At 34.6% G+C, this 27,803-nt stretch overlaps 1 protein-coding gene across 6 annotated transcripts in view; it reads left to right on the forward strand.

The window, feature by feature from the left end:
- The window catches only part of SS18 (SS18 subunit of BAF chromatin remodeling complex), a 100,660-nt gene that overhangs the window by 51,216 nt on the left and 21,641 nt on the right, over nt 1-27,803 (forward strand). For 3 of the 6 annotated variants that reach the window (XM_032293152.1, XM_032293149.1, XM_032293153.1), the window contains 4 exons: nt 1,457-1,549; nt 2,254-2,376; nt 5,214-5,347; nt 18,054-20,164. In XM_032293152.1, coding sequence (XP_032149043.1) covers nt 1,457-1,549; nt 2,254-2,376; nt 5,214-5,347; nt 18,054-18,080 — 377 coding nt within the window. In that variant the 3' untranslated portion in view covers nt 18,081-20,164. Of the gene's footprint in view, nt 1-1,456; nt 1,550-2,253; nt 2,377-5,213; nt 5,348-18,053; nt 20,165-27,803 lie in introns of those variants that run through there. The other 3 variants (XM_032293151.1, XM_032293150.1, XM_032293154.1) reach the window with 3 other exon arrangements.

Below are 27,803 nucleotides of genomic sequence, written 5' to 3' on the forward strand. Positions count from 1 at the left end.
AAATTATGTGTGTTAAGTCTGCTGAAAATAAATGACTTTTATTTTTTTATTTTTAATTATATTTTAAAGAGTTAAATTTGACATTGTTATTTTGATCCTGGGTATCTCTTGAAATGTGAAATTTATATTGTCATAAGTATGATCTTTCTGTTCAAAATATATAGGTGTTTTATTTTGTAAATAGCAAAACATTAAGGTTACTTTAATTCATTTTATTAGTGGATTTAATTTTGAAGAGTATAATTTTTGCATAGGTGTGTATTGATTTATATCTGACATTTAGAGTATTCTATTTATATTGACAATTTTTATAAACAACATTGGCTCTTTTCTCTCATATCTGGATATTTATGTTAGTAAATATATAGATTAGGAATTGGCAAACTTTTTCTTTAAAGGGCCAGATAATAAATACTTTAGTCTTTGTGGGTTATATGGTCTTCTACTGAACTCTTATTGTAGCATGAAAGCAGCTTTGCACTATACTGAAATGAAAGGGCATGACTGTATTCCAATAAAACTTTGTTTACAAAAACATGCCACTGGCCACAGTAAGACTGCAGGCCATAGTTTGCCAACCCTCGATGTAGGTATTTATGAGGTGGTGTGGGAACATTAGAATACTAGAGCACTGTGTATAATGTTTATTTATAACTTTATTCCTATGTTCTTAATTAGGCATTTTTGTACAGTTGAGTTCAGATTTTGGGTAACTAAAAGGTTATTTGCTACATTTTCTTAGTAAAAATTAAAGAGTATTATTTTTCATTAGAGTCCAGTTATCTCGCAGGTAAAATGTATTGTGCTTTAAAACTAAAGATATACTCTAACACTCAACACATTTTTAATTTTATGAAGATGGATATTTATGATACTTGAAATATTTTCTAAAAGTTTCCAAAATGGCAGTATTAAGATATATAATTTTCCATCTGAAGATACTTTGAGGTATTTAACTTTACGCAAGTAAATGTTAGAATGTGAAATCATGGGAAAAACTTATAGAGCTCTTTTATATTTTGCATTGTTTTTAGCGTATGCTGTGGAATTGGAGACCAGCAGAACAGGTGTTTGACAAAATAGGATAATTGCTTCCTTTGTTCATTCTGATTTAATTAAGGTTATTTACATGTGAAAGACCTAGATACTTTTATTCTTTTTTTTTATTAATGGGAGATAAAGGTGTTTTTTTTCCCCCTCGATGAGGATTATCAGATTTAAGACAATAAGTGTAATGTTTCTAAAACTACTGCTTTTTGCTTTTAAAACAATTTGCACGTTATCTCAATATGAAAACAATCACATTGGTAAATCTTTGGCTAATGCAATTGAAATAATTTTTTATGTTCCATTTCTTTTTCTTTTTTTTCAATTTTATCTGAAAGTTTAAATATTTTTAGGGTTTTCACTCAGTGGCCATTAACGTTTCTTCCTGTCTCTTGTCGAATTGATGTAGGTCATAATGATTACGGTTATCAGCAACCGTCGTATCCTGAACAAGGCTACGATAGGCCTTATGAGGATTCCTCACAACATTACTACGAAGGAGGTATCTATATACCTTCACACACATACACATATATCCCCTTCTACAGGAATGAAAATTCTTGCATAAGACAACTTCTACCCATGCAAAGCTCTTGTAGAATACTAGTTGCTGGCTGTCTTGAAAGTTAGAAGGAGCCCAAAACAATCAAAATAATTTCCTTACAAATATTTAAAATGTATAACCATGACTTGCCATTTCTAACAAAAATAAAAAGACTAAAACATTAAAGATAATTTTTTCCTCGGTGGAAATTTTCTATTCAAACATAAATCCATCAATCCAACTTTTTTTTCTCGTGTGTGTTTACATATGTATAATTTTAAATATAAGTATAGTGCCTTTAGGAAACAGCTTGCTGATCTCGTGTAGCTAGTGTGTGCTCTTGTAGCTGTCTTTAATTTTGTCTTTTTTATTTTATTTAGCATAGTCATGATCTTATGACTGTGATGTTCCAGTAAATGTAATGCTCGTATGGCAGAGACGCTGAAAATGCTGCAGTTCAACCTTGCAAAATTGGCTTTAACTGCAGTTTGTTTGGCCGAAATCCTTCTGTTTGGTTTGAGTTTTTTCTTTGTTTTGTTAACTTCTAAAAATCAATATGGCATTTCATTTTGTTCTTGTGTTGTTGGCTATGCATCTTAGAGGGAAAAAAGTTAATTAAGCAAACTTCTCAGTTTTTTTCCTCTTCTTTAATTACCCTGTAGGAAATTCACAGTATGGCCAACAGCAGGATGCATACCAGGGACCACCTCCACAACAGGGATATCCACCACAGCAGCAGCAGTACCCAGGGCAGCAGGGTTACCCAGGACAGCAGCAGGGCTACGGTAAAGCTTTGTACAGTTTGTTTTTATCACCAAAAAATGTGGTGATGATTGTTTTAAAATGTGGAAGTGGGTATTTAATATTTAGTACTTACGTATCCAATAATTATTACTTGAAAATTCAGTTTTAGCCTAGTCTGCTATTAAAGTGTTGGTTTAAAATGTTGCTATTAGATAAACTAGTAACCTTTTTAAAAAGAACTACAAACTAGAGGTTGTTCATTGACCAAAGGTAAGGTGTGAAGTCATTTAAAAGAAGAAAAATGAATCCTTAGACCTATTTGTCATGCCTAACTAGTAGCCTTGCATGTGCTTGGAAAACTGATGATTGGGTAATTATTGAACGTATGTATATAATCTGAATAGCAAATTTATTTTTAAAAATTAATGGCCGATACAATTTTTTTTTTAAACACATTGATTTTTTTTGTGCGTGTGAGTACAAACAAAATCTGTTCAGAATGGATAAAGGAAATGTTTTGGCATTTCCTAAATAGCAATATACATATCCATCGGGATGAGTTTATTGTAGCTGTGAATCATGCAGAATTTGGGAGAAGTATAGCCGTATTTTCTTATTATATACTCACAATATCTACTACCTGGATATCTGACTTTAAAATTTACTTATTAGATAGGGAGTGGGGAATGATTAGGCCTGTTACTTTAATCTTCACTCTCAGGCTACTATAACCTTCTTAGATATTGCTCTATTGAAAGAAAAGTAGCTGCTTAAGAATACTGACTCCATCTTTTCCTAATAGGGTCTCTTTTTCACATCAGTAATGTCTTATTATTTTTAGTCATTGACTTAAGCTCTGCTGTTGCTGTGGGCATCTCTATCTACCTGTGATAGCAAATCTTAGAACTACGGTCAGACTGAAATTCCCTTGCCCCCTCAGCATATGTGTTGAAACTCAATCAGATATTGGGGAGTCAGGTATTTTTCTAAAAATGATAAGTTCTGATTTCCAAATTCTAGATGTGACTTTAGAAATATTCCATGGATTTTTTTTTTCCCACAAAGGAATTTTCTTGCCCTTCCCAGATGGCCTTTTCATTTTGTGACTACTTAGTACTTATACTTTGAGTAAATACAGTTTTCTGGTTTTATTGCATTTGCATGAAAACAGATGTAATGCAGCTAAATCAGGTAAATTCATTGACTCAAGAGAAATATCTTCATTGGTAAGAGAGGGTGAAATCTTAATTTTTGAATTATAGTTAAATGCTGTTTTGTTAGACATCAGGAATCCTAAGATAAATTTCTATTTTGTTTGTCCATAGGCTTGTTGTCAAAAAAAACCTTTCTTTCTAATGGAAATAAAGTTTTAATAATTGAATATATTAATAATTAAATAAATAATAGACTGATGGAATTCATTTAAGCTTGAAAACTTACTGTTCTCTTTTGATACTTTTCTCTGAAGTCAGTGTTTTTATGGCAGGATTTGAATGGCTACGATAGAAAACATTTAAATGTCAAAGCTTTTCAGCTTATCCTTTTTTTTTTTTTTTTGAGACAGAGTCTTAACTCTTGTTGCCCAGGCTAAAGTGCAATGGCGCGATCTTGGCTCACTGCAACCTCTGCCTCTCGAGTTCAAGCAGTTCTCCTGTCTCAGCCTTCCAAGTAGCTGGGATTACAGGCACATGCCACCATGCCTGGCTAATTTTTGTATTTTTAGTAAAGACGGGGTTTCATCATACTGGTCAGGCTGGCCTCTAACTCCTGACCTCGGGTGATCCATCTGCTTCAGCCCCCCCAAAGTGCTGGGATTACAGGCGTGAGCCACTGTGCCTGGCCCAGTTTATGCTTTTTAAAGCGTTCTTTACAGTGGAAAGTAGTAGAGTTTATAAAACAGACATGTTTCTTTAGCAAACCAAATCAGTCCCTTGCCATCTCTGGAATTTGAAATTATTTTTATGGATAAAGCATTAAAGGTGATTAATTCTCAGTGTCACTTTTAAATCAAGTTTTTTCACATGTAACCTGTGGGTTTTCAGGTTTTTAGTTTCTATTTTAAAATACTGTGGTAATAAATATGTCAATGCATAGTATATACTTTTGGTGACTGCAAATATAAATCTGGAGTCATACGGTTGTAAATATCATTTATTCCTCCACTTTATTCAGAAGTTATTTCAGTATTTTTCTTTGAATCTGCCTCTTTCTCTTTTTCCTTTTGCTTGCACTTGTCAATTCTACTAGATACATTGATTAATTTTCTTATCATCGTGGAGTTAACCTGCTTTACAACTCCCTGAGTCTTTTTTATGTATTTTGAAATACATTTTGTAATGACGAGGGCATAGTACAATAGTTACAATGAAGTAGCATTACAGTATTTTTACTCTTATTATTACCATTCAAATTTATTTCAGAAAGCGTTCGAGGAAATCAAGGTACCAAACTATGTTTTTTAGTTTAGATAGAAAAATATAGTAACTGGCCGGGCGCGGTGGCTCAAGCCTGTAATCCCAGCACTTTGGGAGGCCGAGGCGGGTGGATCACGAGGTCAAGAGATCGAGACCATCCTGGTCAACACGGTGAAACCCCGTCTCTACTAAAAATACAAAAAAAATTAGCTGGGCATGGTGGCACGTGCCTGTAATCCCAGCTACTCAGGAGGCTGAGGCAGGAGAATTGCCTGAACCCAGGAGGCGGAGGTTGCGGTGAGCCGAGATCGCGCCATTGCACTCCAGCCTGGGTAACAAGAGCGAAACTCCATCTAAAAAAAAAATATATATATATATATAGTAACATCTCTAGTTCAAATCCTTTCCTGAGTTCTGGGGACTTATCTTTTTATATGGGTTTTTGCTATGCTAATTATTTGCAGGTCCTTCACAGGGTGGTCCAGGTCCTCAGTATCCTAACTACCCACAGGGACAAGGTCAACAGTATGGGGGATATAGACCAACACAGCCTGGACCACCACAGCCACCCCAGCAGAGGCCTTATGGATATGACCAGGTAAGTTACTTGACTGCTGCAGAAGTACCATACTGTTTGTTCACTTTCAATTAGGTGAACTTTTTTTTTTTTTTAACTTGACTCATGTTTCCTTCATGAGGGAATGTTTATGGTACATTTGTTATCAAAAAGTATATCACTTTTGAGGCTCATGCTGTTTAATAACACAGTTGATCATTGTTACTCTATCATATGCAACATGGCTTTAAGATAAGACAATAGCATATAGATATTCTCTCTCTCTCTCTGGTCTTTACTCTCAGACTTTATTTATTTACTGAGGTAAAATATACATACAGATTTTACCATCCTTACCATTTATGAGTGTACATACAGTTCAGTGTTAATAAATTTATTTATTTCCCCCTCTTTGACTCCTCATCTCTTTTCTTCCCAGTCTCTGGTAACCTTAGTGATTTCTATGATAATCACCTTCCTGATAATTATTGCTGAGACTTTCTTTCCCTTGACCTACTGAGATGTGGAGTCCCTCTTTCATTAGCACTCCACTTCACTCCAGCATATCTACTACATTTCCTTCACTCCTGTAATATCCCATCTCTTTAAATTCAAACTTTCTACCCTCTGTTGCCTCCTTCCACGCACACATCTATTATTTCAAGTGTTATTTCTCCCCTACTTGTCATTCTGCTTTCATATATGTAGAAGTGTATCTCATCCTAAGATGGCTGTATTCCCTTGAACCCAGTGTTCATTTAAGTTTTTTCTTTTTGTCATTAAACTCCTCAGACTTGTACCACAGTCATTGTTTTATAAATGAAATGATACATTATTATGGCAATTCCTTTAGGTTGGTTTCAGGTTTGTTTACGCTTTTTAGTGAAGGTCTCCTGGTTTGTTTACCACTTAAGCTATCTAAAATAGGTTATTTTTAAACATCGAACTGTCTTTAATATGCAGTTTAGGCTTTTCAGGGCCAGTGTAGGTATCTGGTTTCAGGAAAAATTCAGATGCAGTGGTAACCAGAATTTGAGGCATGAGCAGTTCTTTTATCAACTCTCTTCCATGCCCGCAACCCTCTTGTATTGCCACTTCTTTTTTAAGACAAAGGAGATACTAAAAGCATAAGAATAGATGAGTAATATTTTTCAAAAATATACTCAAAACAAAATGAGCAATCAAAAGGCTTATTAAGTTTTAGAAGTGAAGTTTAGGTCATGGCTAGTGAGTATTTAAAGGCAGGATTCCTGAGAAGATAAAATTTAGGCTTATTCTAATCTATAGGTGAACTTTTTAAAAAGTGAGATTCTGGTCATATATTCCATCATTCCACAAATATTTATTAGTTCTCCACATGTGTTTGATACTGTAGTAGGTCCTATAGAAGTAAAATAGGCAACCTCTATCTTGGTCTTCCTTGACCTCACTTTAGCTATTGGCACATTTTCCTTTTTCATTTTTAAATGATCTTTTGCTTCTATATTTCTGAGCTGTTTTGTTCCTCTTGTGTTTATATTGATTCATCCTTTATTTTTTACTGGTTTTTCTTTTACCCTAATAACAGTTCTTGACTCTTTTTTTTTTTTTTTTTTTTTTAAGTCTGAATCATCCTGCCCTGTATTTTCAGTATTCATAGTCATTACTTATCAACCCGGTATCAGCTCCTTTTTATCCAACTGTACAGAACATCTCTGTCTTTGGGCATCTTAACCATTCCCTCAACTTTAGCCTGTTGTAGACTAAACTGACCATTTTCCTTTTAAGTCTACATATTTCCAAATCTCCTAAACTTCAAACCATTCATTCAGCAAATGTTTATTCAGCAACAATTATATGCTAAGTGCCGTGACCTGAGAACTTTTGTATTTGTTGCCCACCTTCTGCCTGAATGCCTGGAATATCTCCAATATCACTTTATTAAAATCTCTGCTTAAACGTCACCATATCATATCAGAGAGTCCTTCACTGACTACCTGAGTAAAATAGTGATACCCTCCGTTGCATCATTCATTTTGCCTACCCTTTTTATGTTTTTTTTTGAACAGCTTAATTCATGTATAATTTACATAAAATTAAACTGCATGTAGTAAAAGTGTACAGTTTGATCATTTTGACGTGTGTATACACACCTGTGAAACCGTCAGCAGAATCAAAATAATGGAGTATCTTGTCATGCCCAAAAGTTTTTCCTGTGCTCCTTTGAAATTCCTCCACTTGTAATTCCTCTCCAGACCATGACACTGATCTGCTAACTAAACTGTGGATTAGTTTACATTTTCCAAAATTGTGTAGAAATTGAATCATACAGTATGTTCTGTTTTTTTATCTGGCGGCTTTTACTCAGCATAATTGTTTTGGTACTTATGTTTTGTGTGTCAGTAATTATTTATTGCTAAGTAGTGTTCCATTATATGGCTATTTGTTTGTCCCTTGGGAAAATGTGGGTTTTTCCCAAATTTTTTTGGGTTTTTCCCATAGTACATACCATGTACTATGTTTATCCATTGATCTATAGATGGGACATTGGGTTTTACAGACAGTGTACTATGAACAAATACATACAAAGTATTTGTTTGTATGTTTTACAGACAAAGTACATAGACAAATCCCTGGGGACATTTTTCTTGGGTAAATATGGTCGGATCATATGATAGGTATATATTTAACTCAACAAACTGCCAAAATGTTTTCCAAAGTACTTGTACCTTTGCATATTCCTACCAGCAGTGTATGAGTTCTTCTATATCCTTGCTAACTCATTGCCAACACTTGTTATGAATCAGTCTTTTTAATTTCATTTATTCTAATAGGTGTGTTATAACACCTCATGACTTTGAGTATCCCCAAGGACTAATGATGTTGATTATTGTCTCTCGCTTATTTTCAGGAGTGTCTTTTTAAATCTTTTGCTCATTTTTAAATTGGGGGTTATTTTTCTTATTATTGAGTATTAAGAAGTCTTTGTATATACTAGATACAAGTCCTTAATCAGGTATCATTTGCACATACTTTCATCCTGTCTCTTTTTTCCATTCTGTACGTAGTATCAGGGGAGAATTTAAATTTTGATGAAGTTTATCAGTTTTTTCCTCTTATGGATTATGCTTTTGGGATCATATGTAAGAAATCTTTACCCAACTGAAAGTCACAAAAATTTTCTTCTGTGCTTTCTTCTGGAAGTTATATAATTTTAGAGTTTACGTTTAAGTCTGTGATTCATTTTGAGTTAATTTTTATGTATGGTGTGAAATATGAATTAAAGTTTGCATGGCTCTTTTTCTTTCCAATGCATAGCTAATTTTCTCAGCGTCATTTGTTAAAAAGACTTGAGACAGAGTCTCGGTCTGTCGCCAGGCTGGAGTGCAGTGAAGCAATCTCAGCTCACTGCAGCGTCTGCCTCCTGGGTTCAAGCAGTTCTCCTGCCTCTACCTCTTGAGTAGCTGGGACTAGAGGTGTGCACCACCACGCCCAGCTAATTTTTTTTTTAAAGTAGAGATGGGGTTTCACCATGTTGGCCAGGATGGTCTCAATCCTTTGACCTCATGATCTGTCCGCCTCGGCCTCCCAAAATGTTGGGATTACAGGCGTGAATCACTGCGCCTGACTGAAAAGACTATTATCTACCGAATTGTTTTTTTACCTTTGCAGAAAATCAGTTGTCCGTAAACATGTGCCTACTTCTGAACTATTCTGTTCCATTGATTTATGTATGTAGATGCCAGTACCACAACATCTTCATTACTGTAGTTTTATAATAAGTGTTATAGTTTTATAATGTTTTACAGTTTTATAATCAGGTAGTATTAGTTTTTGAACTTGGTTCTTTTTTTACAAAGTTCATTGACACTGGAGGTTCTTTGCATTTCCATATAAATTTTAGAATCATCTTGTCAATTTCTACGTGAAAGCTTACTAGGAGTTTGATTGGAATTGCCTTCAATTTGTAGATTAATTTGGGGAGAATTGATGATATGATTTAGTCTTCTAACCTGTGAACATGGCGTATGTCCCTTAAAAAATTTTTTTTGAGCAATGTCATACGGTTTTCAGTGTATAGGTCTTACATTTATTTCCTAGGTATTTTCTATTTTTTGATGCTATTGTAATTTTTTAAATTTTAGTTTCCAGTTATTAGTTGCTAGTGTATACAAATACAGCTTATTTTTGTGTACTGATATTCTATCAAAACTATAACCTTACTAAAATCACACATCTAGTAGTGTTTTTGTCGATTTCATTGAATAGTCATACAAAGAAATCATGTCTGTGAGTAAAGACAGTCTTTTTCCTTTTCAAGCTCAATGCTTTCCCATGTTCCTTCCCCACTCTCCTGCTTGCCTCTGCTAGAAACTCTAATACCATGTTAAATAAAAATGGTGAGAGTAGACACCTTTTGTCTTGTTCCTGATCTTAGGGGGAAAGTTGTCAGCTTTTCATCTTTACATAAGATGTTAATGTAGGGTTTTTGTAGATGTCCTTTATCAGGTATTATATTTCTAGTTTGCTGAGAATTTTTATTGGGAACGAATGTTGAATTTTGTAACATGATTTTTCCTTATCTATTGAGGGAATTGTGGTGTTCCTTTTTGGTTTGCTAGTTTTTGAATTATATTGTTTGAGTTTCAAATTGTAAACCACCTTTGTATACCTGGTATAAAATCCATTTGGTCATGATGTATTACTATTTTTATATATTGGGTGATTAGCTAAAATTTTGTTAAGAATTTCTGCATCTGCATCACTTGAGCCCAGGAGTTAAAGACCAGTCTGGGCAACAACGTGATACCCCCACCTCTGTAAAAAAAAAAAAAAAAAAAACTAGCCAGTCGCAGGGGCATATGCCTGTAGTCCCAGTCAGATGAGTCCTGACTTAGAGTGGTTCAACTTAACGTTTTTTTCGCTTCACAGTGCTGTGAAAAGTGATGTGCATTTAGTAGAAACTCTGCTTACAGTAATCATAGTTATTCTGTTTTATACTTACAGTACAGTGTTTAATAAATTAAATGAGATACGCAACACTTTGGATATTTTCAACTTACAGTGGGCTAATTGGGACATAACCCCATAGTAAGTCAAGAAACATCTGTATTTTCATGACAAATTTTGGACTCTAGTTTTGTTTTCTTGTAACATCTTTATCTGATGTTGTTACTGAGGTAGCACTGGCCTCATAGAGTGAGTTGGGAAGAATTTCCTCCAAGTTTCTGGAAGGATTTGCAGAAAATTGGTATTATTCTCTCTAAAATGTTTGGTGCAAATTACCAGTGAAGCCATCTGGGTTTGTAGTTTTTTTGTGAGAAATTTTTAAATTATAAATTTAATCTATTAAATATAGGTGGTATTCAGGTTATCTGTTTTTTTCTTGAGTGTTTGTTTTGTGAATTTTTCATAGGAGTTGGCCATTTTATGTATGTTGTTGAATAATTTCTTTATCATCATTTGGTATCTGTTTAATCTGTAGTGATATTACCTCTCTCATTTCTGATATTAATACTTTGTGTCTTCTCTCTTCGACCTCATTAATCTGGCTAGTTTTTATCTACCTATTGATTATTCTCAAAAAGCAGCTTTTGATTTTATTGATTGCTTTTTGCTCATTTGCTTTCTGTTTCTTTGATTTCTGCCCAGAACGTTATTATTATTTCTTTTTCGCTGCTTGCTTGGATTTTATTTGTTCCTCTTTTTCCACTTTCTTAAGATTGAAGCTGTAGTCCCATTGATTTAAGAACTGTCTTTTTTTCTAATATAGTTGTTTATTTCTAAATACTCCTTTTAAAATATTGTTCTTTTTTTTTACACCCTCTTTTAAACCCAGTGAAGTTCTTTCTAAATACTCTTAAACTGTATCTGATTCTGTTCTTATTTTTAATCAGTTCAAAATACGTCCTGATTTCACTTTTTATTTCTTTTTTGACCCATGACACATTAGAAGTGTACAATTTTATTTTCAAATATTTGGAGATTTTCAGATCTTTCTGATGAATTTACTTCTCTGCCATAATCAAATAAATTTATTTATCCCTGCTAATATTTTTGCTCTGAAATGTAGTTTGTCTAATATTAGTACTGCAATATCACTTTTCTTTGGATTGGTATTAGAATAATATATTTTTCATCCTTTTAACATATTTATGTTTTTATATTTAAATTGTATTTCAAGTGAAGAGCATATGTAGTCAGCTGTATCTTGCTTTTTAAAATCCATCCTGACAGCTGCTGCCTTCAAATTGGGGTTTGTAACACGTTTAATGTGATTATGGATATGATTAAGTATATCATCTTTATTTTTTTCATTTGTCCCATCTGATTTTTCTTCTCCTTTTCGGCCTGCCTTTGATTTTTTTCCTGTTTTTAACAAAAACAGCTTTATTGAGATATAATTCACATATCGTACAAGTCACCATTCTAAAATATACCATTCAGTGGTTTTTAAGCATATTCAGAAAGTTAGACTGGAAGTCTAATTATAGCACTTTGGGAAGCTGAGGCAGGAGGATCTCTTGAGCCTGGGAGTTCAAGAGCAACCTGGGCTACAAAGCAAGACCCCACTTGTACAAAAAACTAGCCAGGTACAATGGCATGTGCCTGTAGTCCCAGCTATTCAGTCGGCTGAGGCAGAGGATTGCTTGAACCCAGGAGGTCAAAGTTGCAGTGAGTTGTGATTGTGCCACTGTACTCCAGCCTGGGCTATAGAGCTAAGATTCTGTCTCACAAAAAAAAAAAAAAAAAGATTGTGCAACCATCACCACCATCTAAGTTTAAAACATTTTTACCAACCTGTTAAATTGTATACTTGTTAACAGTCATTCCTCATTCTCCGTCAACTACTCAGCCTTAAATACTGAAATACTCAGTCTGTAATTTTGTTTTCAAATATTTGGAGATTTTCCAGCAACAGTAGTTTACTTTCTGTGTCTATGGATTTGGCTATTCTTTACATTTAAGATAAATGGAATCATATAATATGTGGAGTCTTGTGATTGGTGTATTTTTTTTTTTTTTTTTTTTTTTTTTTTTTTTACTTTATATGAATAGTATTTTCAAGGTTTGTTTGTGTAGTGTTTATCAGTGTCTTCAAGTGATAGGATGACACTATGTATATAGTGTGAGAACCTTAAGATAGTCTGCTTTGATTTCTTCTCAGTCTTTGTGTTATTGTTACAAATTTTACTTCTGTATATGTTATAAACCCCACAGTATATTGAATTTATTTTTGTCTAAAAAAGTTAGTTATCCTGTAAAGATATTTAAATAATAAGGGAAAAAAATCTTTAAAACATGTAGTTAACCGTTTTTGGTATTCTCCATTATTTATGTGTAGATTCATATCTCTATCTGGTATTATTTTTGTTTGCCTGAAGGACTTTGTTTAACATTTCTTGAAATGCAGGTGTACTGGTAATAATCAGCTTTTGTATGTCTGCAAAAAGTTTATTTTACCTTCATTTCTGAAAGATATTTTCTCTGGATATAGAATTCTAGATTGACAGTTAATGTTTTATTTTCTTTCTATACTTTAAAGATGCTCCACTCTTTTCTTCCTTGCATTGTTTCCAAGGAGATATTTGCCATCATTTTTATTGTTTTTTTGTTTAATGTGTCTTGTTTTTCCTCTCTTTTTAAGATTTTTCCTTTATCAAATTATTTCAAGAAATTTCTCTCTTGCTCAAATTGTTTTGAGCAATTTGATTAGTGCATGCCTTGGTGTAGATTTCTTTGTTTCTTATGCTTGGGGTTTGTTGAGTGTTATCTCAGATGTTGTCATTTTCATCTCTATAAGTTTGGTTTAGGTCTTTTTAGTATCTTCTGTGTCTCCTTAATTGTTTTGAACATATGGAATATAAGTATAACTCCTTTAATATCCTCTTCTGCTAATTGTAATAATGTGTCATTTTAGGATCAATTTTAATCAGTTTTTTTTCTCTCTTCCTTTGTGTGTGTGATAATCTTTGATTGGATTCCAGACATTGTGAATTTATGTTGTTGGGTGATGAAGATACTGTTTGCCTAGAAATATTCTTAAGCTTTGCTTGCTTTGGGATGCAGTTTAATAAGTTACAAGCAGTTTGAGCTTTCTGAAATTGCATTTAAGATATTTCAGTCAGGATAAAGAGCAGTGTTTACTCCTGGGCTAAATATTCATCACTGTTAAGGTAAGAGCCTTTAGAGTATTGTGCCCAATGCCTTTTGAATTATAAGGCTTTTTGCTTTGGCTGGTGGGAATAAGCACTGTTTCTGTTCCTGTGTGACAAACAAGTATTGTTTCTCCTAATCCTTTTGGGTGTTCTGCCTCATCCTAGGGTATTTTCCTCATGCATTTGCATTGCATATCTGTACTGTGCTGAATATGAGGAGGGCTCCTATGCAGATCTCCACAGTTGTCTCTTTTAGGCAGATCTTTCTTCTCTCTCGGGTACTCTGTCCTGTTAACTCTAGCTACCGTTTTCTCTCCAGACTTCTAAGCTGTTTCTCCTTAAGTCAGAACATCTGGCAGCCTCAGCCTCAGTTCCCCTTCATGTACTGTAGCCTGGAAATTCTCAAGGCACTTAGCTGTGGTAATCAGAGAGCTGACCTCATTTGTTTACCATGTCTCAGGGATCATTGTCCTTTGTTGGCTCTGTCCTGTGTCCTGAATATGATTATCATATGCTTTGTGTAGTTTCTTTTTTAATTGTTTTATGCTGCCAGGTAAATCCATCTTGAACAGAAATTTGCATTAATTTTTCAACATAACATTTCTCTTCATTTGACAGATTATTTTGTTAACTGTTTATTGTCATATTCTTCTTCCCCTAGAATGTAACCTCTTTAAAGGCATCGTTTTGTCTGTTTTTATTGTGTTGAGTCTCTGTCACCTAGTAGAGCACAGTAGGTAATCAATAAATATTGGTGAATAAAGTATAAACAACGGAGTAAACAAGGCCATTACTTTCTAGATTTGAACAGAGTAAATAGGCCATTACTTTCTAAATTTGAATGATCACAAAAATAGAGATAAGAGGAAACCCCTAAAATGTATTGTGAAGAAACAATGTTAAGATTTTGAACTGATTATCGATACATAGAATGAAGGAAATAAATTTAAAGATGATTGGTATTGCTCAGGTTTCTACCTTAGGAACTCTTCTCATTCAATATACTCTTCCTAGGCATTCTCATTTATTCACAAGGTCACAGTTCACCATGGTGTTGACTCCCAAATCTCTATTTATAGTCTGAATCTCTTTTCTGGAAATTAATGCCTACTCGACAGCTCTGCTTAGATGTATTATAGGTATTAATTCAGCAGAAACAAAATAAATCTATGATTTTTTTTCTACCAAAACTTACTTTTCTGTGTTCTTTATCAAAGAAAGGGGTACTATCACCAAGCTAGAGTGCCAGGTGCCCTATTTGATACGTAAGTGTCCCTCCTTTTCCTCCCTTGCCTAATAAATGACAAATGTTACTGATCTTCCTTTTTGAAAAGCTTTTGAATCCATCTGTTTCTCTCTAACCTACTCCCTTATCTTGATTTAGACCATGTTCATCTCCCGCCTTCATCGCAGCAGGATCTTCCATACTGTCTTGTTACTTTCCTGTTAAAAGTTTTTACACTGTAGTCTGAGGAACTTTGTAATTTTTTTTAAAATTGAAGAAGCAAAGAGAGAGAAGGTGAGGCATAGAGTGTTCGAGTGATTTACTCAAGATGACAGAACTGAGGAGTGGTGAAGCTGCATGACTGCTGCTGAGTGCTGAAAGCCCATACTTTGTTCACTGTACCACACTGCCACCTGTACTGTTAATGAGTACTTGAGTAGCTCACAGAGCATTTTCATGTTTTTCTTCTTGAATAACTTTTTAAAATAGAGATTATAATTACCCTTGTCAGATGATAAAATTGGAACTCAAGGGAGGTTAAGCGACTTGCCCAAGGATAAGAAGCTGTTAAGTGGTGACTTTAGCATTAGAAATTGGTTTCTGGCTCCAAAAGCCATAGTTTTAATCCTTAATGCCACCTTGGAATTTGTTAATGGTTGCAAATACACAGTCTACCTTTTTAGGCTTGATTATGATTTTGTTTGGTCCTAGCATTGTGATCAAGTATAGGTCAAGTTACTTATACTCAGTGCCTCCATTTCTTCACCTATAAAATGGAGATAATATTTACTATATAGATTATAGATGGGCACAAAGCACTTAAGACAATATGTGACACATACTAAGGTGGCATTATTGGGATATATTAAGAGTTAACTACTGTAATTATTAGCTAGATGTATTTTTCCACTACTTCAAGCTCTGTCTTACAAAATAATTACTAGCTTCTACTCCTCATTATTGCATATTCTTTCTTCCCACTTCTCTAAGCATTCTATATTTTATCCTCCATGCTTTGTTTCAGCTATTTGTTCTATTTGAATTGCTCCCTTTTCTTTTTTCTGCTCTTCAGATCTTACTATTTTCTCAAGGCTCCCACATTCTTGGGAATATTTTTCTAATTAATTTAGGCTGTGTTAACCTTTACTTTTCTGAACTCTCTTAAGTTCTCTAAGACTTAGAGAACTTATCATCTATTTTGTAATTATACTTAATTCTGGAGTCTTCTCTGTTTTCCGTATTTGTGATGATGATGAGTATTTGTTTCATAAGTGTTCACAGTTGCTGGGATATAATTTATTTGATATATGTTATTGACCTGGCCTCTGTCCTCAAGAAGTTCATAATATAGTAGATAAATTATAGCTTATAAACTATGGCATGGTGGTTCTTAACCTGTCTTCTGCTTTCATATCGTTTATATTTGCAACTCACTTTTGTCATTAGCATCTCATTTCACACATTCACTAAAGGAGCATTTCCCTCCAGCATTCAGAGTAACTGATTTATAATTCTAAAAAGTTCTTTCTCATGCCCTCTCTTATTTAAGCATCATAACAAACAAATGAGTTGTAGGAATTGATGTAGCCATTAAACATAAGGGAAATTGCAATCCAGAGATGTATATGTTACTCTCCCACTGATGAGTGAAGAAACTGAGTCTCACAGAGCTTTCTTTAGACTCAAATAGGAAGTTAGCAATAGAGTTGGGACTTACACTCAGATTTAGTATTTAGACAATCTAACAATGATATAATCTCCAGTATGCTGAGCAATAACATTTCTTGTTTTAAACTTTTTAGTATAGAAATTTTTAAACACATACAGAAAAGAGAGTAGTATAGTGAACCCCTGTGTACCCACAACTTCATCAGTTTACCAACATTTTGCTGCTGCTGTTTGATCTACTTCTCTACACTATTTTTTTTTTTAGAGTATTTTAGAGCAAATCTTAGAAGTGATGTCATTTTACCCATAAATCCTTCAAGATGATCATTGGCTGTAAATTTAGCTGACTATAACTATGTAAAACACATTGGTGTAAAATCCTTAATCTTTTTTTTTTTTTTTTTTTTAAACGGAGTCACTCTGTTGCTCAAGCTGGAGTTCAGTACAACCTCTGCCTCCTGGGTTCATGCAATTCTCTTGCCTCAGCTTCCCAAGTAGCTGGGATTACAGACGTGTGTCACCATGCCAAGCCAATTTTTATGTTTTTAGTAGAGATGGAGTTTCACCATATTGGTCAGGCTGGTCTCGAATTCCTGACGTCAATCAGTCCAACTGTGTTGGCCTCCCAAAGTGCTGGGATTACAGGCATGAGCCACTGCGCCTGGCCCGTAAAATCCCTAATTATGTTTAATTCATTATTCTATCATATGTATGGTGACATTCAACACATTGTCATGTGTACTTACTTCTTTGGAAATGTGGATTTTTAGGGTACCGTTTCTTATGGTAGAGAAGTATTTCAAGTCTAGAATGTTTTTGAGTTACATTATTGTGACTTGGAGAGGGAGTTGTTTAGCCAAAGGAAAGAGTTAACTAATTATATGCTTCCAGTGAGCATGTAATTATGCTCTAAAACAGAAGAAAGGTAGAAAAAAAGAAGGACATACTATGTCTTCTTTTCCCCAAAAGCTAACCTGAACAGATATATACTGGACATTGCTTAAAGAATTGTGCTGCTTCATCATGTCCTTTTTATCTCTATTCCCTTTCTGTCCCATCCTGTCAGCCTGAGAGTTTTCAAATCTACCTTACGAAAAAACAAAACAGACAACATACACAAAACAAAGTTCCTGGATTTTATGTCCCTGTGGACTAAATACCTCTGCTGATACTTTGTTGACCTCACGGAAAGACTCAAATATTTTGGAATGGATAGAAGGTTCTTTACCTTTTATCTCCCGGATACCTTTCTATTATCACTTGCCGCTTATTTCAAATACCCTTGATGTTAATTTGTAATAATTATAACAAGCCAAAGTTGTCACACTAGCATATGATTTTTATGTGTGCGCGTGCTCGCTCGTGTGCTCTCTCTCTCTCCCCCCATCAGAGTTTAGAACCAGAACTTCTCAATGCCTGCTCAAGTCATTCAACAGAATTCACCCAACATTTAAGTTCCTATTCCGAGAAGTATTACTCTAGGCTCATTTGCTAATCCCTGGCATATTTTGGATTATGAAATTCATTTGCAATTGAATATAATATCAGAAAAAATTACAGGGTGATACTGTGTACCTAAAGATATAAAAAAATTTTATTTGTTGTAGGTGCAGCCACTTTTTAATGATATGACAGTGTAAAAATCATTTGTTTGTAATTTTCTGTGCCTGTTATGGTCAAACTACTATCTAATTATATTTTTAAATTTATCTTTTAGGGACAGTATGGAAATTACCAGCAGTGAAAAAGTACTTACATTCCAATAGCCAGTATCTATTAGCAGCCATATTGTCACCTCAGCACTGTGGAAACCTCCCTGTGAAGAGATCCTTCCATTCCATCTAGTTTTTGGAAAAACCTTGTGGATAAGTGGCTGTTTCATCAGTAAGCAGCCTTTGTGGTTTAGTTATAAAAGGCTTTAGTAGCTCAGAAATACTCTTGATTTCACATTTCTACTCTAGATGGCAACATTGGACAGAAAATGCAATGACATAACCAATTTGTAATGATTTTGGAACTGTGTTTCAAATGGACTGTTACAGACTGAAAGGTGTGAACAGCTTTGTATGTTTATGAAGGGTAAGGGAATTTAATACTTTTCCACAGATTTTTTTGTAAGGGGAAGAGGGAAATGTACACTTTTTACAGTAGCAATATTTTGTATATTATGTTTATTTCATGTGGTGAATATGCAAGGCGGCACACTACGCACTGGACAGAATCAGAAATCCTCGGTTAATGTGGACTGGAGCATGGTAGATGCTTGATTGTTTTGGTCTCAAAATGGTGTGCTATGAAGATAAAGGTGAGGGGAAGACAAAGCACACCATATGTCCACTGTTCTGTTCTCATAGAGGAAATTCAAATCCCTTTTATCTATTAGATAATCAAGGGCACTGTGATACAGTTTTGAGTATAAAGACATTTTTTAAAAGCCTTCCAGTTTTGTGGATTAAACCTTTTTGTAAAGATCATTTATAATACTGTTTTAAAATGTGAGGCAATAAGAATTACTTTATGTCAGATCTGAGGAGCCTTTGGTAAAACAGTTTAATAGAAATGAAAGTGGTAATCCTCTTCTAAAATAGCAATAACTGAAAAGGAAAGTATTAATTTTACCTTGTTTGAGTTATCAGGGAACTTAGTAATTTTACTATCAAAGCATTTTATAAATGATATCAAAGAAGAGTCAACGTTGATCCAGTAATTTTATTTTGTAACATTGAGGGATAATTGGTTATTAAACAGAATAGCTGAGGAGACTTTACAAACCTTTGTTTCAACTTTCTTATCTGGAAATAATGTCATTTATAAAGGAACACTTTTATGTTTTTCCCTTTTTTATGTTGGTTAATATACCACAAAGAGATATTTAGGAAAATGCTTATTAATGAGGTTTGTTCTATCTGTTTTAAAAGCACAGAAGTTGCATTCTAGATAACCTTGTTTATTAGCAGGGCATATTTTAATCATTATTTGAGACTGTCCTGTGCCTGATTATTTTAGCTAAATTCAGGGAGATTGCGTGGGGCAGGAAAGCATACATTGAAAAATTTCTAACCATGGTTATTTAAACATAATCTGAAAACATCTAGCCCAAAGGTAAGTTGCTATTTTCATCACAGTTGCCTATGCCCAGGGAATAAGATGTATTATTTATAATTGGATTGGTTTTTCCCGCTTTTAACTGGAAATAAAACAGAAGGGGTACCATTAATTTGAATAAGCAGAACATACTGTTCTCAACATACTGTAATCAAAAGGAAGAATTTGAGTGGGTCTGTGTGTGTGTAAGAGAGTGTGTGTTTCAAGGTCAGAATAGGTTTGTTTTTTTGTTTGTTTGTTTGTTTGTTTGAGATGGAGTCTCGCTCTTGTCACCCAGGCTGGAGTGCAGTGGTGAGATCTCGGCTCACTGCAACCTCTGCCTCCCAGGTTCAAGCGATTCTTCTGCCTCAGCCTCCTGAGTAGCTGGGATTAGAGGCGCCTACCACCATGCCCGGCTAATTTTTGTACTTTTAGTAGAGACGGGGTTTTGCCATGTTGGCGAAGCTGGTCTCAAACTCCTGACCTGAAGTGATCCACCCACCTCGGCTTCCCAAAGTGCTGGGATTCCAGGTGTGAGCCACCATGCTTGGCCAGAACAGATTTTTTTTTTTAAAAACTTGGTCAGTAGAAAATGAGAATCAAGTTTGAACAGATAAAGCATGGACAGCCTTATTGTGATTGAAATGCTTGTAGGTTCTGTGCCAATTTTCCACCACTGTGTACTTTGTTGCTATTTAAAACTGTATCAACTCTAATGGAAGAATAAATTATTTGTGATTTTAATTTTCTCATTTGTTTCTTTAAATTAGATCTCTTTGACTCTCTTGTTTTGTCTGGAGACTATGCTGTGGGTTTTTATATAAGTTAGTCCAGTATAAGCAGACTATATTTGTATTCTAGGACTTTATCAAAATTCTCTTGCCATGCCCAAGTTAATTAGAATTAACTGTTCAGTAATCAGCATGTTGCGTAGGCTGTTTGTTACAGAATTCTTTCTCTGAAAATGAAGTCCATGAGGCTATAATCAAGATGACTGAATTAGATAAATGAGTTGAGGAGACAAAATTGTACTGAACCCAACCTGGTGTAGATACGTTATCTCATTCTAAATAAGCTCAACTGACATTAAGAAATAATTTGTCTTGCCAACCCATCTTCTGTTGTCTTATTCTCCTTTTAATGGAAACGAAAATTGCAATTTTAATAAGCAGAATTTCCTCCAGGACTTTCTTTCTGGAGACTAGTACATTTGCAAGGTTTAATTGTTTTATAACAGTCCTATTTCGTAAAAGTTTTTAATTGGTGGTGACAAAAATTACCTTACTCCTTTGATACCTAGTAAGAGGAATAACTTTACCAGTACCTGTCTATTAGATGTGACATTTCTGTAGAGACTATATATTGGTGCACCTAAAATTTGCATTTCATCAAAATAATAATGAATAAATATGCTATTCGTTAAAATTCCAGAAGCAAAGTATTACTAAGAAAAGAGTGGGGTGACTATTAATAAACATTTCAAAATGTGTTAAAAGTGCTAATTCTGTTATTTGGGAATATGTTGTTATTCTGTAGCATTATTGAGGTAGAACATTGTTTTTGGTTTTAAAATTTTTTTAATGAAATTATTAACATACACCAAGCTATAGAGCAGAGCATGGTGCAATGGGCTCCCATGTTACAGTAACCCAGTTTATATAGCAACTCATGGCCAAACTTCTGATTGTCCATATACCAACCACCAAATAGAAGCAAACACTATGTTATTTAATGTCTTAACTATTCCAATAAAGACATCTAAAAGATAAGTACTTGAAGATTCTTCTTGCTCCTAAATTCTGTATTTTCAGTGTTAACATTAGAAACCATCTCAGAATTTGTACGTAAAAGTCATTGCCTTTTCATTCATTTTAAAAAGTCATTCATGTCAAATAAAAGATTGACATACATTATACAAAGAGTGAACATTTTTCATAATGTCATCCATTAAAAGTCACAATCATTAAAAATTTGGTACTTCTAATTTAATTTTACACAATAAGCCAACATATATATTTTTAAAACAAAAACAGAATTTTACTACATACTATTGTCCAACTTCCTTTTATTTTTTACCTTAGAAATATCTTGAATGCTCCCTGTTCCCTTGTTGCCTCTTAATTTTTTACTGTTGCAGAAACAAAGCTTTTATAAACTATCTTGCAGAGTTGGTTTTTCGTTTTTGTTTTTTTTTTTTTTTTTTTTGGTAGGGCGTTGGGGGTATTTTTATACAGTAAATTTTTAATATTTTAGGTGTAAGGCTATGGATGTTGAAAAAAGTATCACATAAAAGGTATATCACTGGCAACACCAGTTCATTAGTCTTACTAATTTTTGCAATTCTCATTGTTTTTTTAAAAATGTTATCTCTGAATTTTTAAAAAATATTTATTTATTTTACTTTAGGTGCATTCTATACCTGGCATTTCTCCCCATGTTATCCCTCCCCACCCCCCTTTCCTAACCCCCGTTGTCTCTCCCCTATCTCCCCCCTCAACGGTCCCCTGTGTGTGATGCTCCTCTCCCTAAGTCCACGTGTTCTCATTGTTCCAACACCCATCTATGAGTGAGAACATGCGGTGCTTGGCTTTCTGTTCTTGGGTCAGTTTGCTGAGAATGATGGTTTCCAGATTCATTGAAGTCCCTACGAAGGACACGAACTCATCATTTTTTATGGCTGCGTAGTATACCACATTTTCCCTGTCCAGTCTATCATTGATGGGCATTTGGGTTAGTTCCAGGTGTTTGCCATTGTACACAGAGCTGCAATGAACATGCGTGTGCATGTGTCTTTATAGTAGAACAATTTATAGTTCTTTGGGTATATAGCCAATAGTGGGATTGCTGGGTTAAATGGAATTTCTATTTCTAGATCCTTGAGAAATCGCCACACTGTCTTCCACAATGGTTGAACTAATTTACACTCCCACCAACTGTGTAAGAGTGTTCCTATTTCTCCACATCCTCTCCAGCATCTGCTGTCTCCAGATTTTTAAATGATCGCCATTCTAACTGGTGTAAGATTATATCTCAGTGTGGTTTTGATTTGCATTTCTCTAATGACCAGTGATGATGAGCATTTTTTCATATGTTTGTTGGCCACATATATATCCTCTTTTGAAAAGTGTCTGTTTATATCCTTCACCCACTTTTGAATGGGGTTGTTTGTTTTTTCTTGTATATCTGTTTTAGCTCTTTGTAGATTCTGGATATTAGTCCTTTGTCAGATGGGTAGATTGCAAAAATTTTTTCCATTCTGTTGGTTGCCGATTCACACTAATGATGGTTACTTTTGCTGTACAGAAGCTCTGGAGTTTAATTAGATCCCATTTGTCTATCTTGGCTTTTATTGCCATTGCTTTTAGTGTTTTAGTCATGAAGTCCTTGCCTATGTATATGTCCTGGATGGTTTTGCCTAAGTTTTCTTCTAGTGTTTTTATGGTGTTAGGTTTTATGTTTAAAACTGTGATCCATCTGGAGTTACTTTTAGTGTAAGGTGGCAGGTAGGGGTCCAGTTTCTGCTTTCTGCACATTGCTAGCCAGTTTTCCCAGCACCATTTATTAAACATGGAGTCCTTTCCCCATTGCTTGTTTTTGTCAGGTTTGTCAAAGATCAGATGGTTGTAGATGTGTGGTGTTTCTTCTGGGGTCTCTGTTCTGTTCCATTGGTCTGTGTCTCTGTTTTGGTACCAGTACAATGCTGTTTTGATTACTGTAGCCTTGTAGTATAGTTTGAAGTCTGGCAGTATGATGCCTCCGGCTTTGTTCTTTTTGCTTAGGGCTCTCTTGTGATTCCATATGAAGTTTAAAGTGGTTTTTTCTCCCAATTCTGTGAAGAAGGCCATTGGTAGCTTGAGGGGGATATCATTGAATCTATAGATTACTTTGGGCGGTATGGCCATTTTCACAATATTGATTCTTGCTAACCATGATCATGGAATGTTTCTCTGCCTGTTTGTGTCCTCTCTTATTTTGTTGAGCAGTGGTTTGTAGTTCTCCTTGAAGAGGTCCTTTACATCCTTTATTAGTTGTATTCCTAGGTATTTTATTCTCTTTGTAGCAATTATGAATGGGTGTTCGCACTTGATTTGGCTTTCTGTTTGTCTGTTTTTGGTATATAGGAATGCTTGTGATTTTTGCACATTGATTTTGTATCCTGAGACTTTGCTGAAGTTGCTTATCAGTTTGAGAAAATTTTGGGCTGAGACAATGGGGTCTTCTAAATATACAATCATGTCATCTGCAAATACAGTTTGACTTCCTCCTTTCCTAATTGAATGCCCTTTATTTCATTTTCTTGCCTGATGGCTCTGGCTAGAACTTCCAATACTATGTTGAATAGGAGTAGTGAGAGAGGGAATCCTTGTCTAATGCCTGATTTCAAAGGGAATGCTTCCAGCTTTTGCCCGTTCAGTATGATATTGGCTGTAGGTTTGTCATATATAGCTTTTACCATTTTATGATACATTCCATCAATACCTAGTTTATTGAGAGTTTTTAGCATGAAGGGCTGTTGAATTTTTTCGAAGGCCTTCTCTGTATCTATTGAGATAATCATGTCGTTTTTGTCTTTGTTTCTGTTTATGTGATGGATTACATTTATGGATTTGCATATGTTGAACCAGCCTTGCATCCCCGGGATGAAGTCTACTTGGTCATGATGAATAAGCTTCTTGATGTGCTGTTGCAACCTGTTTGCCAGTATTTTATTGAAGATTTTTGCGTCAATGTTCATCATGGATATTGGCCTGAAGTTTTCTTTTTTAGATGGGTCTCTGCCTGGCTTTGGTATCAGGATGATGTTGGTCTCATAAAGTGAGTTCAGGAGGATTCCCTCCTTTTGTATTGTTTGATACAGTTTCAGAAGGAATGGAACCAGCTCCTCTTTGTACCTCTGGTAGAATTCGGCTGTGAACCCATCTGGACCTGGACTTTTTTTGGTTAGTAGGCTATTGATTGCTGCCTCTACTTCAGCCCTTGTTATTGGTCTATTCAGGGTTTCAGCTTCCTCCTGGTTTAGTTTTGGTAGAGTACAAGTGTCTAGGAATTTATCCATTTCTTCCTGGTTTACTGGTTTATGTGAGTAGAGCTGTTTGTAGTAATCTCTGATTGTAGTTTGTATTTCTGTGGGATCAGTGGTTATATCCCCTTTATCGTTTTTTATTGCCTCTATTTGATTCTTCTCCCTTTTTTATTAATCTGGTCCACAGTCTGTCAATTTTGTTGATTTTTTCAAAAAACCGGCTCCTGGATTTATTGATTTTTTGAAGGTTTTTTGTGTCTCTATCTCCTTCAGTTCTGCTCTGATCTTAAGTTATCTCTTGTCTTCTGCTAGCTTTTGAGTTTTTTTGATTATGCTCCTCTAGTTCTTTCAATTTTGATGATAGGGTGATGATTTTAGATCTTTCCTCTCTTCTCTGGTGGGCATTTATTGCTATAAATTTCCCTCTCGATACTGCTTTAAAGGTGTCCCAGAGATTCCGGTAAGTTGTGTCTTCATTCTGGTTGGTTTCAAAGAACATCTTTATTTCTGCCTTCATTTCATCGTTTATCCAGTCAAAATTTAGAAGCAAGTTCAGTTTCTAAGTGGTTGTGCGGGTTTGAGTGTGTTTCTTGCTCCTGAGTTCTAGTCTGTGCTGTGGTCTGATAGACTGTTATGATTTCTGTTCTTTTTCATTTGCTGAGGAGTAATTTGCTTCCAATGATGTGGTCAATTTTAGAGTAAGTGCAGTGTGGTGCTGAGAAAAATGTATATTCTGTGGGTTTGGGGTGGAGCGTTCTGTATGTGTCTATTAGATCCGCTTGGTCCAGCTCTGCATTCAAGTCCTGGATATCCTTGTTACTGTCTCTGAATTTTTATTTGAACTGCATTTATTTGTAAGTTGAGCATCATTTTAAATGCTGAGTACACTTTTATTTTGTTTTGTTTTGGCTCTAAAATACTTTTTAATGTTCTTTGTCCATTTTTCTGTTGGGATGTTGTGTGAGGAAGGAAATTATACATACACACATAAAATTACATGTGTCTCTGCAGTTAATCTTTTGTCTCTTCTATATGTTGTAGGTCTCTTTTGTCCATTATTTTATAACTTATGATGTCTTTCACTGTATTAAAGCTTTAAGATTTTATGTAGTCAAAAGTTTGGCTTATGAACCCTCCTCCCTCCACAACTATCAGATTTGTAAAAATATTTCTCATATTTGCTTCCATTTTTCTAAAACATATTGTACACCATATAATTGTGGACATTAATTTTCTTTTTATATGGATAACTAGTTGCTTAAGCATCATTTATGATATCATTTTTCTGCCAGTGATTTGAGAAGCCACTGCATTCTTTAATTTAAAAAATTAATTATAGTTAAAGCTGTTTATTTATGTTTTATGTATTCTATTTCAAGGACTAGTTAAATCCATCTAACCATGTAATTTAATTGGGATAAACTAGTGAGTTGTTTTTCCCTAACACAATGTTAATTTGATAAAAGTTATCTGCAGAGTTAGACATAACAACTAGCTTTTTTTGTTGTTGTTGTTTGTTTTTGGTTTTGAGACAGATTCATGCTCTGTTGCCCAGGCTGCAGTGCATTGGCGCTATCTTGGCTCACTGCAGCCTCCGCCTCCCAGGTTCAAGTGATTCTCATGTCTCAGCCTTCCAAGTAGTTGGGATTACAGGAGTGTGTCACCATGCCTGGCGAATTTTTTTTTGTATTTTTAGTAGAGACAGGGTTTCACCCTGTTGGCCAGTCTGGTCTCGAACTTCTCGTCTCAAGTTATCTATCCGCCTTAGCCTCCCAAGGTGCTGGGATTGATTACAGGCATGAGCTACCATGCCCAGCCCCTATCTTCTTAATGGTAAGAAAATTATGGAAGTGTGTTTTTATAAAGAATGATTAGAACCTTTTAGAGATTTTTGCTTGTTGATGTTTAAAAGCTCTTTAATTTTTTTTTGTGCCCTGCTAATAGACTATCTTTGTAGCTGCCCCAGAGTATCTCTATTTGATTACTAACAAAAAAAAAAGCATAAGAAATCAGTGGAAAACCTTGTTTTATTGTTTACAAACTGAAGTCTCAGAAATAGACAACACAATATAATTTTTAATAATAAAGACCTATAATTAGTGTGACTAATTTATTTCCCAATTTGGTGAGAATGGGAGATTGTTTTACATTTATACATACATATATATGTATGTACGTACGTACACACACGCGTGCACATTACATACATAAACACAAATACAGGTGCATATATGTGTATTATATATATGCATATATATTAGATATATGGGTAAATGTGGTTTTTTATTTTCTTTTTCCTTATAGAGATTCATAGTTTAAGAACGTAAGGTGATGCATTTATGTTGTTATAAATTTGAACTGTGATATCCTGAGAGGGTTTCTAATGATACAGTGTATTAAAATATTGTTAATATCCCCCATGTTTTGGATGGGTGCATGGTTGCCTACCTAGAGACATTGAACATCCTCCTTTGCAGCTTGATGTGGTCATATGACTGTAAGTTCAATCCAGAAGGCTTTGAGTTGTAATGTGTACAGCTTGTAGACCACATTCTTAAACAGGTGCTTTCATTTTTCTTGTCTTTTATGGGCTGGAACATGACCTATTATTAGGGAGCTTTCAATTTATAGATAGAAAAATACTCTAGAGAATGACAGTGTAGGTAGATAGAATCAGAAGTCCCTTGAAAATGGTTGTCATGAAGCCCTCTACTCTACCGCCTATCAGCTTGGACTTTGACATGAGAAAAATAACATTTCTTTGTTATTAAGCCCTTTGTGATAGGAGTAAATCCTGTACTCTGCTGTAGGGTGATGCAGTAGAGGCCAGTTTATATTACTCTGTGATACTCTCTATGGAATCATATTTTAGGAATGACAAGTGAGTGTAATGTGTGTGTAGCATACATTATAATCATTCCATTCATATTTGTTACTAGTGAAATAGGCCAAAATTATGTAGCATTTTCTCTAAGATCACGCTCTGCTTTCCATCAATTGAATGAATGGGAATGCCACATTTAATAACAATTAATTTAGTTAATTTAAAGTATTGGTAAAAAAGTACTTAACATTGATTTTTTGACATCTGTATAGTTATAGATTTTATAAATACCATGTTTTCTATATACTTACTTTGAGCACTTTGTAAGTAGGACCTCATAAAATCTCTTACGTTTTTAACTTTGACTTCTATCACTTTAATTGGTTCTTTGAATTTTTTTTTCTAATGCTTTCTTGCTGTTTCCTTAGTTTTCTGACTTTCACTCTATGATATGTGTACTTTGATTCTAGTTTCGCCTCCATCCGTTCTTTGGGGATAAAAACGTACCAAAAGTATCTTGATTTTACTGTAATAGT

The sequence above is a fragment of the Sapajus apella genome, unplaced genomic scaffold, assembly GCF_009761245.1.
Source record: "Sapajus apella isolate SASKATOON/1434 unplaced genomic scaffold, GSC_monkey_1.0 scaffold29, whole genome shotgun sequence".
Lineage (NCBI taxonomy): Eukaryota > Metazoa > Chordata > Mammalia > Primates > Cebidae > Sapajus > Sapajus apella.